Here is a 14,137-nt window from a genome sequence, read left to right on the forward strand (position 1 = left end):
TAAATTGATGGGCATAGATTTGCGAGACTGCCAGATTTGACATAGAGGACGACTTTAGCCAGAATAGGTAAATATGAATGGCAACTTGATCGAAGGCATGATTTCATTTGCAATATTAATATAAAATTGAATTTAAATAACAACAGAAATGAGTTGGGTTGTTTATTCATTGAAATGTGTTAATGTAAAGGTTAATTAGGGAAGTAGGGTTTCACTAAAACCTTCAACTAACAGATCCATCCCGGTTTTAGGAGGATAATACCAAATGTGGAAACTTGGGCCTAATGAGTATTAGAAGGGTTTGTAGGTGTGTTGCTCATTAGGGTAAAGTGGTATCTTACTCCCTCATTATCCAGCGCTTGGAAGGATAAATCGCCTCTCGTGCGGACTAATGGTAAGTGTACGTTGGTGTTATGGGCCCCACCAGCGAATGTATAGATAGTGTATGTGTGTGTGATCCTTTAGTCTGTGGCAGTAGGGAGGGATTTTGCACTCTGCGCTAGATCAGGCCGATGGAGTGATCAGAATGCTCTAGTGCTGGTCCTTTCTTATCAGAGCCAGCACTCTTCTGCCTTACCAGCAGCGTTTGATTCACTGGCTGTTTCAGACCTAGGGAGACAGATCAGGTGGGCAAAAATTGTTCCCGATAATTTTTGTGGGACACTTTTTAAACATCATAGTTTAGAGAAGGAGAATTGTCTTAACCCTGATCTAGGTCCCAAAGACATTCTTTCAGCCTTTTCGAATCCTTCAAATCTGCCCTAATGGTGGATGGCCCGGATCGCCCTACCCCTAACAATCCTCAGTGGTTTAACCAAAACTGTTCTAACGCTTTAGGAGCCCTGAAAGCAACACTAAAAACACGGCCAAGGGATAGGGCCTTGATACAACTCCGAAGATCTGTATATAAGAAGGTGCTGAAAAACAGAACAGAGTCCATAAAGTGATATTTGGGAGGAGTTGGTACAAGCTAGTGATATCAGCAACACAGTTGCTTTTTGGAAAATCTTGAACAATCCCTTTCTGGCAGCAGACTCTCTGCCAAGACTGGCTCCAGTTATATCAGAAACCCAATGATTCACCCATTTTCCCTCTATTTATTGGATGGCAGTCAGAGCTTGTTATTATCTAATTAGGGCCCAGAGGAGGTTAATCCGTCCTGTCTTTCTTATTCCATCTCAGAAGTTACCAGTGTCATCAGCCATCTGTCTTGTCATAAAGCACCTGGACCAGACAGCTTTCCTGAAGATCGTTTCAAGGGAGACAGTACTCACTGGGCTCCCTAATTGCCAAATATTTTAAATGCTGTGGTTTCCATTGGCGCTTATTTTCATGGTTCGAGTCTATCATAGTCCCGGTCTTCAAGAAAGGGAATCGAGGGGATCCAAAATGTTATAGACCAATCTCACTTACTGACACAACAGTGAAGGTCTTGTGTCCAGTGGTTTTAAATAGACTGATGGATTGGGCGGACAAGTAAAATATAATTTTCAATTGTCAGTATGGGTTCAGATCGGGGTTAAGCACCAATGGGCAATGCCTAGATCCCCAACTTTTGATTCAGAAATACACGATGGCCAAGAAGGGGAATCTCTGTTTGGGTTTTATGAACCTTTCCACAGCTTTAGATCGGGTTAACCGATGAAAGCTGTGGTCATATTTATTGCTTTGGGGAGGAACCAGTTTTAGTCTCTTTCATGGCAGACGTCCACAGGGATATGTCGGGCGCGGTTAGAGGTTCAATTGAGGTTGCCTTCAATAGGAGTTTTTCCATCTCCCGTGGAGTGCGACAGGGATGCATCGTAGCCCCATTTTTGTTTCCATCTATATTACCGTCCTGGAACCGGCATTAATGGAAGTTTAGGGAGACCCTCCTAGGGTGGGGTCACGAGCAATCCTAGTACTCCTATACATGGACAATGCCGTCCTTATATCTAGGACACCTTTAGGTCTCCACCGTCTTTTAATTTCTTATTAATCTTTTATGGATAGCCTAGACTTATTTGTAAACTCTGCAAAATTATTCATGTTGAGGCTGGGGGTCAAGCCTGTTAAACCAAGGAGACATTTTTGTCAGAAAATCAGAATTGCCCAGGTGGGCTCTTTTAACTACCGTGGCATTCTGTTTCATGATAAATCCTCTTGAGGACCTTCTTTTTTTGGAAGAAATTGGCCCTTGCCAGGCTGTGTGGCGCAGTTATGGATTTTAACTTATGGGTGGCCAGGAAACTGTGAAAGCTTTGATCCATGTGTATAAGGTTAAATGTGTGTCAGCAATTACTTATGGCAGTAACCTCTGGGGATATCGGGATTGTGATTTGATACAGCAGGAAGAAAATAAGTTCCTCAGGCAGCTCCTGTGTGTCCCACTGGGTACTTCCAGCCTCGCGGTGCATGAGGAACTTGGTATCAGCTATATATCGGACCACAACAAACTCAGACCTTTACTTGCTGAATCTCGATCTGGCTTAATAGTGAGCCTATACTTAACAGAATAATCATTCGGGACTGCCTTTCCTTAGCTAATCATAAGGTCATCCCATGGCTAAATTATATAAAGTCTGCATTTTTAGCTTTGGGTGTTCCCAGCCTTTTACTCACCCAGAAGGTATTATTAAAGAGGATTACCAGTGGGTGGAACACAACTTTCCTATGCCTTTGTTAGCCAGTCATGAGGATACGGAGAGTCATAAGTCTTTGGTCCGGGCTTACTTTTTAATACAGACGTTTAACTCATTGGAGCCATACTTAACCTGGGTGACTAATACCCATCATCGACATCTTCTATCCAGGTTTAGGATGAATGCGTTTCTCCCACTGGCAAGTTTCCCTAAAGGCTGGGTGGCAGGTGACCCTTTAGGCCCCTTTGAGTGCGATGCTTTTTGAGAGCAGACTTTGCTGCATGTCGTTATGTTCTGTAATCTTTATACCTTGCCTAGGAAAAAGCAGCCGCGGCCCGTGGAGGGAGTTCCGTGGGGCGGTAAGGCGGGGCGGGGGAGGGGCAGGGTGGGGGGTTCTAAAAACCGGAATATGGATAATTGCAGGTAAGTAAACAAATAAATAAATAAAACGAATTTCGTAGCGAGCGCTACATCGCAAAATGCGATGCAGCGCGCGCTACGAAATTCGTTTCATTTATTTAATTGTTTACTTACCTGTAATTGTCCATATACCGGTTTGTAGAACCCCCCACCCTGCCCCTCCCCCGCCCCGCCCCGCCTTACCGCCCCACGGAACTCCCTCCACAGGCCACGGCTGGGAAAAAGTACCTGGTTCCGCTCTTGAGGGAGGCCAAGTTTACTCAAGTGAGGTCGGCCATGGATTTTCTTGCTATGCTGGGGAATGGTCGTATATGTGTGAGCATGGGGCATTTTTTAAGCACTGTAGTTAAGTTGCGAGGCGCCGGGACATGATGTATCTTGTTCATACTGGATTAACCGGCACCTGCGGAGAGATTGCCTTGGTGGAATGCAATAAGGTATTTGCTGATAGTTTGACCCGTTCATTATATCTGTGTCTTCTTCCGTGTTGAGTGGTATGTAAAATGTATGTATTTGTTTAATTGTGTTATATATCTTTTATGGTTATTTATTTGACCGAATAAAGAAAATGTTCTTCCTCTTCATCTAAAATGCTGTGCAGTATAGCCAGGGCACAAGTCCTAAAAAAAGAAGTGGGGGGACGCTGTCACCGGAAGTGACGTCACAACAGGAATCTCATGAAAAGAAGTGGGGGGACGCTGTCACCGGAAGTGACGTCACAACAGGAATCTCATGAGTATTCATATGCCTTTAGATGACGGGGCATTTCACAGCACTGCTACCCCTGGTCTGTTCCTCGATGTCCTTTGCAACCCCCCCTCCCCCCCACTCCCCCGAGGGGGTGCCCCAGTTGCACAACGAAGTGCACAAGATACAGAAGGACACACATTCCAAGCGTTAACCGCCAACGCCTGCTCGCTCCGCCTCCCAATCACTCCAGCCTGCACACACCACCGGTGCCTCTTAAAGTCTCCAATTACAAATATTAGCATATCTTTGGTAATTTACGGGAAACTTCCCTCCCACCCGGGCTCTCTGCTCACACAATGCTGTCCAGCTTTTGGGCAGGGGGGACGGCGTCCACCCGGAAAAACCTGGTAAAATAAGTGGGGGGACGCCGTCCACCCGCGTGGTACCCCGACTCGAGCCCTGAGTATAGCTGAGAACCATTTGTAAAGCCAGTAGATCACGAAGGCGAGACCTATTGGCTTTCCCCGTGCTTGATTGGGCAGGCAGGCACTGGGATCTCACTACAGAGAGGGCATCTGCCAGTGCAGCTTCACAGACAATAAATGGCAGAGCAGCGACTGTGAAGCCAGGAGAACTGAAACCACTCTCTGAGCCTCAGTTGTTTCTTTTTCTAAACATGGGCACTGAGTCTGCTGGGGAACAACGAGCAGAAACAAACCCAAATAAAAAACAAAAAAATGAAAACAGAGGCACATTAGCAACAAGCAGCACTCCTAATTAATGTTAGCCACTTTTCATTTCTATTGTGTTACTGATATCGTAGTTTTACTGCATAACGTCATTAATATTGCTATCAATGTTATAATTAGTAGGTAGAATTACCATTTACCTCTTTCATCGACTGGGCGTAGTCCAAATGAGCAGCACTATCCGGGAGAGGAGTCTGAAAGGGAGGAAAAGAGAACAAGGCCGTATTTGTCATCTGTGGTTTGTCTCTCTTCTAAACACAAACAATGAGATATTATTGCCCGAGGCCCCAAAAGCATGGCAATGGAGAAATGTCAAATAAAAAAAAGTGTTAACCTTACATGTAATCGGTATGATAATATCACATACAAATGAGCACTCCATAGGCATAGCTGCGACAGGAATTACGCTGGAATGAAATGTGGCAGGGCGATGCCAATAGTATACCATTTCCAGAATACTGTCTTCCTCAGTGAGGACACAGGTACAGCATTCATGGATAGGATGGGAGGGCCATATGTACGAGGAAGTGGCGGAGCGTGTCGTTAGCCTCCTGGGCTTATCGACACGCTCCGCCACTTCTGAAACGCAAGGCTGCACCACGTTTACAAGAATGTGGTGCAGCCTTGCGTTTCCCCCTGCAAATGCGCTAAGTTTCACAACTTAGCGCCAACGTAGGCACCCATGCACCAGAGTGAAAGGGTGTCTGCGTGAAGGGGAGGATTGTTTATGTGTATGAAGGGTGTCCCTTCCTGCACATGAACAATCCTAAAATGCCATTTTGTAACTTTCATGTGTGCTGCACACATGTAAGTAACAAAATGGCATTTTTAAAAAGGTTTGTTTATATACAGGAAGGGACACCTTCCTACACATAAACAAACCATGGCATTTTGCTTTTTCCATGTGTGCTGCACAAGGCACCACACGTGGAAACAGCAAAAACGAGCAGAAATAATGCATTTCTCCTCGTTTTGCCGCCTTAAGACCAGGGTTTTCCTGGTCTTAATTTTGGCGCTGCCTCCTATGTACGCCACCCTTGTACATAGGGGGCAGCGTCAAATACAATGGGTGTTGCAGTGGAACGCCCACCACAACACCCACTGCACGCCCCTTTCATGCTAAACATTGTGTGAAAGGGTGCCTTATGTACAAGGCAGCGTTAAGCCACGTTAAGTGGCTTAATGCGGCCTTGTACATAGGGCAAGGCCCCTATCGCCACGGGAACGACATAAAAAGTGACGTTCCCGTGGCGATAGGGGCTTGTACATATGACCCAGAGTCTTTAATGTTTGTGAACTTTATGAGGAATTAGAGAATGTGTACCATATTGCTCCACATAAAAGATGCCTAATGCCATCCCTGGCGTGTGGCAGAAGGTTCTAAGGGACACAACTTGCTAAACAATCAGTACTTTATACAAACAGTCATATCCCATTACATGTGAACAGTGAAATGCCCCATGCATAGGAATTACGTCTGAACCATAACAGCACCAAAACTCAAAGTGAAATGTAAAATGGGACAAACATGTAGGAACTAAATGCACACTGACACCTGAAAACAACATTCCAATGAACATTGGTTTGTTTTATGAAGATCCTAATGACTTATTGTTCCATAAACCAAAAAGAAGTTGTTCATGGAATAGAAACTGTAGAAAATAAGTTAGCATAGTTTCTTTAGCTGATTCACTTATGCCATTAAAGCCCAGGAGATTTTTCAAGACTGTGACACTGGCAAATGGATGGATATTTCTTGATTGATAAGTAATTTATATTTTGACCAACATAAAGTCAATAGGTCTCTTACTTTCACAAGGATCATTAACCTGGAATGCTTTCACGCTGTATAATCAAAACAAAATATTAATTTTTACCCTTCGCTACTTTGAAAAAGCTCAGGACCTTCAATGGCACTCCTTTAGGTATTTCCTTTATCGGCATCGCCTAGAGTCAGAAATAATTACTCAAAGAAAGGTGGGGATGGTATACAACACATTTATCAATGGCACATCATTTGCTAAGTCTCAGAACCCTTGGATATTTAAGTGTTTTGGTAACAATACTGTTGTCCGCTGGTTTGGGTTGTGGAGATTCCAAAGCGGGATGGGTCTTAAGAACTTTGGGTAAGTAATTAGTGGGTCTTATGCTTTGGCTATGGTGTGCAGGTCAGTGATTGTTGCCTATTGGTTGTGGTCTTCCAAATGGTGATGGTTATATGTTGGGGTTGGAGGACCACTTTGTAACCTTCCCCTAGTGTCCGTCTCTGTTCTCTATGTGCACATTGTTTTGGCTGGCAATGGGCCTTTCCAATGGAGTGGACTATTAGGACATGGATAGGGTCGAGACACTTATTACATTAATACTTGTATACATGATCATTGGGTTTCAGTACTGGACTGGCTGTTAGTATTGTTCCGTCACCTTTATTCAACCTGTTAACTGCAGACTTTGCCAATGGCAGAGCCCCAACAGTGGGAGGAGGGAAACAATAGTCTTTCAACATTCCATTAGTCTGTGGTGGGCTTGTGTTTCAGGGGATGTGGAAATGCTGGCTTTCATTAGCAGACTACTCTCTGCAGATTATGTATTTTGCCAATAGTGGAAGTTTTGAATTTAGGAATACGCAACTTGTGTGCTTCCAATAACCTGTTTTAGTGCTGTCAGAGGGTGCTTTGTTTTGGTGAGGGTCTGGATCAATTGACTGTACTTTACTTGTCTCAGGAATAATGTTTGGGACATTACTTCTAGAAAATACTCTCACAGCTCCATTACTTCAGGATTGACATCATCCTTGCCATTCTTCTCTCCCTCTATACCACACCCAATGCCCCTTTACTCTGCTACATCGTGTTGCTGTTACACATGTGGCAATGATCTTGTAGTACGTCACTGGGTCACAATCCTATGGCCCACCTGATTCGCAGAGAATTTACCTTACATATAAAGTCACTCAACGACATGTCTTGTCTTCCTTTGAACAATGTTGTACCGGCACTACCTTGCAGAGCTAGGATGCAGGTATGTTAAAAGAATTTCTGTAAGCCATTACCACTGTTACCTGTAAGGAAATGTGCCATGCGTCAACAGGTGGAGTGATGTAGTGCTAACCAAGCCTCCCTGTAACCTTACAGAGGAGCTTCTGATCCAGATGTTCTGAAGCTGCTGGTGAATCGCATTGTGCCTGTACAATTATGCTACATGTGTGATTTACGTACACTTGGACACTATGTTAGTGAGCTTCAAATTAATTTATGGAGGGGGTAGGATAGAGCTATCATGTTTGTAATTAACTTGTGTCTGAGGACAGCATCTGCTTCCTGTTGCTGTGCATCTTGTTAAACTTCTTCGCCCTTTTCCTTATTGCTTTCATGTTCTGACTCATACACATCTGGTATTGGTGCACAATGTCAAACTGTAGCACTGTCACAAAGGCAATAAATGAGTACCATGTGGTACAAGGTGTCCTGCTTGTACATCAATTCTCCATGAGTGTGTTCCGGACACCTAAAATCTTCCTTCAGTAGTCCCAATGCACATTCTATTGTGCTTCCGCTTTAGATGTGTGCACTGTTGTTTGCTTTCTCATCAGCTGTCCCTCTCAGAGGTGGCCATGAACCATTCTACAGGAGGATGTCCTGAGTCACTTTTAGAGGATACACTAATGGATACACCATTGCCATCACCAATGCGCCCGATCAGGGCCAAGCAGTGATAATAAATGTGTTCAATGAAAAAAAGTGAAACAGTAAAATCGCATCTCTGGGAACGAGACGGTTAGCTTCCCATTTCCCAGACATCTTCGTCTTGTGACATCATGTATGTCTGAGTGCAGATGGTGGAGCTGGCGGTGTGGTTGTCAGAGAGTGGAATACTTCCTTTATTCCTAGCATCTAGGCACTAAAGAGGCATTGGGTAAATAGGACTTGCTCTTCGACTCCCAATACCATACAACAGCACTCTTCATCTTCACTTGTGGCCAAACATCCATAGCATGCACCAATATTTGACGTGTCTAAGTCACCGTAGTATCACATATTCCAAATTCACTTTAGGAGCACATGCACTATTCAAAACTATTGAGATTATAACTCGTTAATACACTGGGGAATTTTCAGATGGTGAAAGCTCAAGCGCACCTCAGAGGCTGTTTCCCTCAAAACATCCATCCAGTGCAGGGACAACCCTCTTACCATTTATTATTTGATATACCTTTTTCGCCAACTGAGAGGTAAAGAGAGTTAGCATTTTAATCAAACAATCTCATTAACAGTGCAACCCATTTGGCTACACAATAAGGACCAGGAATCAGTGACTATAGTTAAGAAGGTTTATTACAACTTAGCAGTCATGTTAAGCTTTCTAATCTAATGCAAATTCAGTATAACTCCAACAGATGGTATTATGGCATCAAAGATGTCTCCCACAATTTCACTAGCATTGGCACCTCTCTAAGCTCTCATATGTTCTTCCCCTGTTGGGTCATCAAGATGCCACACATGATAGACGTTTGGAATAACTATCCCTTTTTAACATGTTCCATCCATACCATCTCCTGGGGAATCTGTAATAACCATTCTTCCCACAAATAAAGTAGACTCATGGAATAACAGGATCTGTTCCCTCTAAATATAATCCCCAATTCTCACAGGTTTCAAAGGTGTGATCACATTCACTCCTACCTAAGATATAAGTATCTAAATTAGATTATCTAGTATATGCACACAGTTTCCTATGATGTTGGCAATCTAATGCGAATGTGGTTACATTTCCAGCTACCTTATGATCAAGCTCCCCTTTAGCCCATGTTGGTGCAGTTTGCTGCTCATCCATAATAGTTATTCTCCTATCTTCTACTTATCCTATACATTTCTTCTCAACATCTGTCAATGTACAAGTCAAATTGTGTCTATAAGCATAGGCTGTATCCAATGTTATGGCGTGTTTAAAGAAATGTCCAACTATATCCAGTGTTCTAGCTGACGATTCATATGTTTCAGCACAGGAATTTCTGAAAAGGCTAAGGGGTAATTGCGAGTCTGGTGTTCCACAGACTGCCAAACTTGCTGGGGCAATGTGATAGCGGCCTTCTGACCGCCCTATTACAACCAGGACAGATGGGCCACCATGGGACCACCGCAATGGGCAGGGATCAGAGATCCCTGGCGATGGTTCAGTGGTCTTGAGGACGCAATATGCTTGGGGGACCCCTGTGGCCCCTGAAGCATATTATGAGTTTCCTCACCACCACACTTTTAATGGGGGTGTGACCGTCATGAAAAGTGTGGTGGAAAGGAAGCAAGGGGGGCCCTACAGGGCCCTCTTGTGCCTCAGAGCCATGGCGTGCATGCAGGGGGGCATATGTCGTGCCCCCTGTGTTCATGCACCCCAGTACCTGCACTGCATGGACTGCAGCTGTCCATACCATGCAGGTACTGATTTTGATGTGCCCATTGCGGTGCCTAATTCATAGACACCACCATGGAAAAGCCTAAGCACCGCCTGCAAGACAGGAGAAAACACCTAATCTGGCAGGCGGTTCAACCAAGGATATGGTGGTGCGGGAGGAGTGCGGGAGGGGGCGGTCCCACTCCCGCACTGCCAGATTTGTAATGAGGCCCTCAGTCATAATTTGAATAATAATATTGGAGATGTCCTTTCCATAGAAAAGACTCATCAACAAACTACAAGACACACCATAAGTCAGAGGAACATGATGATATGTAATACCCTCTTCTGTAGAGGAAGGGTATTGCGTGCACATATAACAGTCCCTATCATCCATGGTGTCAACATATTCATATAGTAATTTGGAATAAGCGTTTAATGAATAGTCTCCTCTAGATGCATCTACATGTAAGTCTTACTCTTCCATAGAAGGTAAACTACTGTCCGTAGGAAATGGAATTTGAGGGGCACTTGTAGACCTAAACTCTTTTACATGAGAAGAAGTAGGTAAGCTCAACATTACAAGCAAAGCAGGCAATACTAATGTTACAAAAACAAATACTCCTGCACACAAGCACATACATCTACCAGTGTTAGTACCAGTGTTAGTACTAGGCTCTATGATTTCTCTGATCAGACAGTTTAGGTGGAAGAAAGCAATACAGCCCTCTCAGTCAGTTCCAACTGTGCAAACAGCAAAACAAAGTTAAAGTGCCTTTTCAGCAAAATATGTACAAAGGATCTTAATGAGACTTCCTTAGCCCTACTCCATGTTCTTCTAAATGACAACCTTATGATCCTTCAGCAGACTAAGGCTTCGACACTCTTCTTAGTAGTTTGGACAAAATCTATTAAGTTCTTTCTCATAAATGTGCAATTCAAATTCACTAATGATCACATCCGGAATAAATTGACTCAGTCTGTGTAGTGGCAATGCGATTTCAAAGCTCAGTTCAGTTACAGCGTTCAGTTCAAGGAGGCTCAATCAAATTGAATTATTATAGCAACATTTTCAAAATGTTCTACCCCCCACCTTATTAATTAGCAGCACAATATGTCCATTCAGGTGAGGAGTACCTTCAACAGGGTACTTTAGCTCTCTTTTATCTCCTTACAGCCGGCCCTTTGTGATCATCATCACTTAGACCAGATCCTTCAGTATCTTCTGGGATAGTGTATGGCACACACACTTCAGACAAACTCTGTCCTTTTCTCACTTGCCCTCTTGGCTACTGGTCTACAAGCACTACTCGCATTATTGCTGCACTAGGTCCTTTGCCAGGGTTTGAATCTGGTGCAGTCAACGCTACAGGATACAACCCTTCAATACCGACTTTAACTGATGACTCTCTCAGACCCCCTCTCAGGTCAAACAAGTGCTGTCCAATCTCCTTGCTGGTCCCCAACTAGTTGACTAACCTGCTTGTTTGTCTCAATTTAAACCACCGGCACGTCAGGGGCAGGTACTGTTATATCTTCAAGGGGACAAGGTACTCGGTGAGTATGGGTGGCATACCTCCAGTAGGGGAGATCTCTGCACTTCGCAGCTGTTGTAGTGACCAAGATAACCTGGTAAGGCCCTCGCCACTGAGGTTCCAAGCATGACTTTTGCACATGCTTCTTCACCATAACCCAGTCAGAGGGACTGAGGTCATGGCACTGTTCCTGTTGAGGTGGGCTGTGGCCTCTTCAACATGCTGAGACACAGAGTACACCACATCTGTCAGTCCTTTGTAGTAATCAAGAATCATGTCATCTGTAATGTTCACAAGCATATTTGCAAGCCCAGATGGCAGTCTCATGACAATCTTGTACACCTATCTGGAGCACTGCATAGGCTCATCGACACAAGAGGCAAAGCATCAGGCCACTTCAAAGGTATCGAGGCACACACTTATGTCAACCTAGATTTCAAAGTCCCATTGACCTGTTCCACAATACTGGAAGCCTCCGATCGATAACTGCACTGTAGTTTCTGTTCAATTTGCAATGCAGCACAGAACATCTTCAGACCTCATTATTAAAATGAGTTCCTCTTGCTAAGTCCAGGCATACTACATGCATTTGGATTAATTCACACGATGGATATGTTTTCCAATAAAAAGAATAGCTTGGTCCCCCTACATATAAAGGGAGAGGTTGTCATTCATTCATTGATTTTATTTTCGTAACCCCCTTATTAAGGGGGATATACTGAGATTTGACATTGAACATAGTGTCTACAGCGATCACAACCCACTAGCCTTAGTGCTTGGGACACAGTCACAGCTACAAGTGTTGGATAAACAGGCTGGGTGCACGGAAATTGTTGTTATAGACCAAGGTAGAAGGCTTAGATGGGCCCAGGTCGATACGGGCTCTTTTAATGCCTCCCTATTTGATAAAGGACAGCAGGAAATACTGAAGTGTTTAGATCTAAGGGTAGTGGGTGTGGACCTAATAGAGGCCTTTAAGAACATCGCACATTTAGTAGAAAACTTACTGAAGGCCCCTTTAAGGGGGCCCAGTGGGGCCGCACCAAGGTGGTTTGACAGTCAATGTTCGGGGGCCCTGAGAAAACTGAAAGGAGCTCTTAAACAGAAACCCAGGGATAGGGCGCTAGTGGCTGCTTGTCGTGTAAGCTACAAGTTAGCTGTCAAAAAAAGAAAGAGGGATTTACAACGTGCTACTTGGGAAGAACTTACAGAGGTGGCAGAATCGAAGAATTCTGCTCGCTTCTGGAATGTAATCAATAATCCCTGTTTCTCTGATCCAAACAAGCCGGGGCTAAGTAACATCATCCTGCTAGATCAATGGCGAGAGCATTTTCAGGGACTGTATAACCACCTTGCCATTCAGAACGAACAACAAACCCTAAATATATCATTAGGTTGCACCCCTCTTGTCCTTATGTTGGAGGAAGTAACATCAGGAATAGAGGGTCTGACAAGGAACAAGGCTCCGGGGCCAGACAGGATCCCACGGGACCTTTTTAGGTCTAACACCGAGGTCTGGGCCTCTCTTTTAACAAGGGTACTGAACGCAGCAGTAAACACAAACATGCCAGATTCCTGGTCCTCTGCTATCATCGTGTTGATTTTTAAGAAGGGTAATAGGGATAGCCCACAGTGTTACCGGCCAATATCGCTGATAGATGTTGCAGCCAAGGTTCTGGGGCAGGTGCTTTTAAATAGGTTGACGGATTGGGCAAAGGAGACACAAATTATCACAGACGTGCAAAGTGGGGAAAGTCCACCGTAGACCAGTGTCTTAATCTGTATTTCATCAGTGCTAAATATACCATAGCGAAGGACAGGGCACTATATCTAGCCTTTATGGACCTCACTGCGGCCTTTGATCGCGTGAATCGTAACAAGATGTGGGCTTCAATGAGGGACCTTCGGGTAGATATAGCCATAATAAACATCCTCCACTCACTGCATTCCAACAGGACAGCAGCTGTAAGATACACAATGGAGGGGGAAGTTACAGGGCGTTTTAGTTGTTCTAGTGGGGTGAGACAAGGATGCATTTTTGCTCCGTTCTTGTTCGCCATTTACATTAACGGGCTTGATGCTACCTTGCGGAACATTGAGGCTGATATACCTAGAATAGGGGGCAGAACAGTCCCGGTGCTGCTGTAAGCAGATGATGCGGTGCTTTTGGCCAGCACCCCACATAGCTTACAGCTTATAATAAACGGTTTTGTAAAATTCATGGATCAATTGGACATGTCCTCGAACCTAGCAAAATCATACCTGATGGAGATGGGAAAGAAGCCCAGCAAAAAATATAATTACACTATAGGCTCATACACCCTGGGTAAAGTCCCAGCCTTTGCCTATTTGGGTGTGTTTTTTGATAACCATCTGAATTTTAAACACCTTATAGAGGCAAAGTGTATGACTATGAACAGGTCCACGGGCTCAATTGCAAATTATGCCCGGAGGTTGGGGCACTGGACCCCGGGTGTGATTTTAAAATTGGATAAATCAGTTTGTTGTGCTAAAGTCTTGTATGGTAGTGAGGTGTGGGGATTCGTTAAACCGACCACCCTGCAAAGGGAAGAGAACAAATATCTAAGGTGGATGTTGAAAGTCCCACATAGCACGCCAGCATACTGTATACATGAGGAGCTGGGTGTTAGGTATATTTCAGATATCATGGGAGTGAAGCCCTTAGTATGTTGGCTGAAGATCTGGTTCAATGAAGAGGTGGGCCTGACAAGGT

General features: G+C 44.2%; 1 protein-coding gene across 1 annotated transcript in view; it reads right to left on the reverse strand.

Annotated features, from left to right (window-relative positions):
• Positions 1–14,137, reverse strand: part of RAPGEF3 (Rap guanine nucleotide exchange factor 3) — an 870,850-nt gene that overhangs the window by 622,726 nt on the left and 233,987 nt on the right. The window contains exon 3 of the mRNA XM_085654789.1: positions 4,621–4,674. Within this exon, the coding sequence (XP_085510915.1) occupies positions 4,621–4,674 (54 nt within the window). The remainder of the gene's footprint in view (positions 1–4,620; positions 4,675–14,137) is intronic.

This window comes from Triturus cristatus, chromosome 4_1 (genome assembly GCF_964204655.1).
Source record: "Triturus cristatus chromosome 4_1, aTriCri1.1, whole genome shotgun sequence".
Lineage (NCBI taxonomy): Eukaryota > Metazoa > Chordata > Amphibia > Caudata > Salamandridae > Triturus > Triturus cristatus.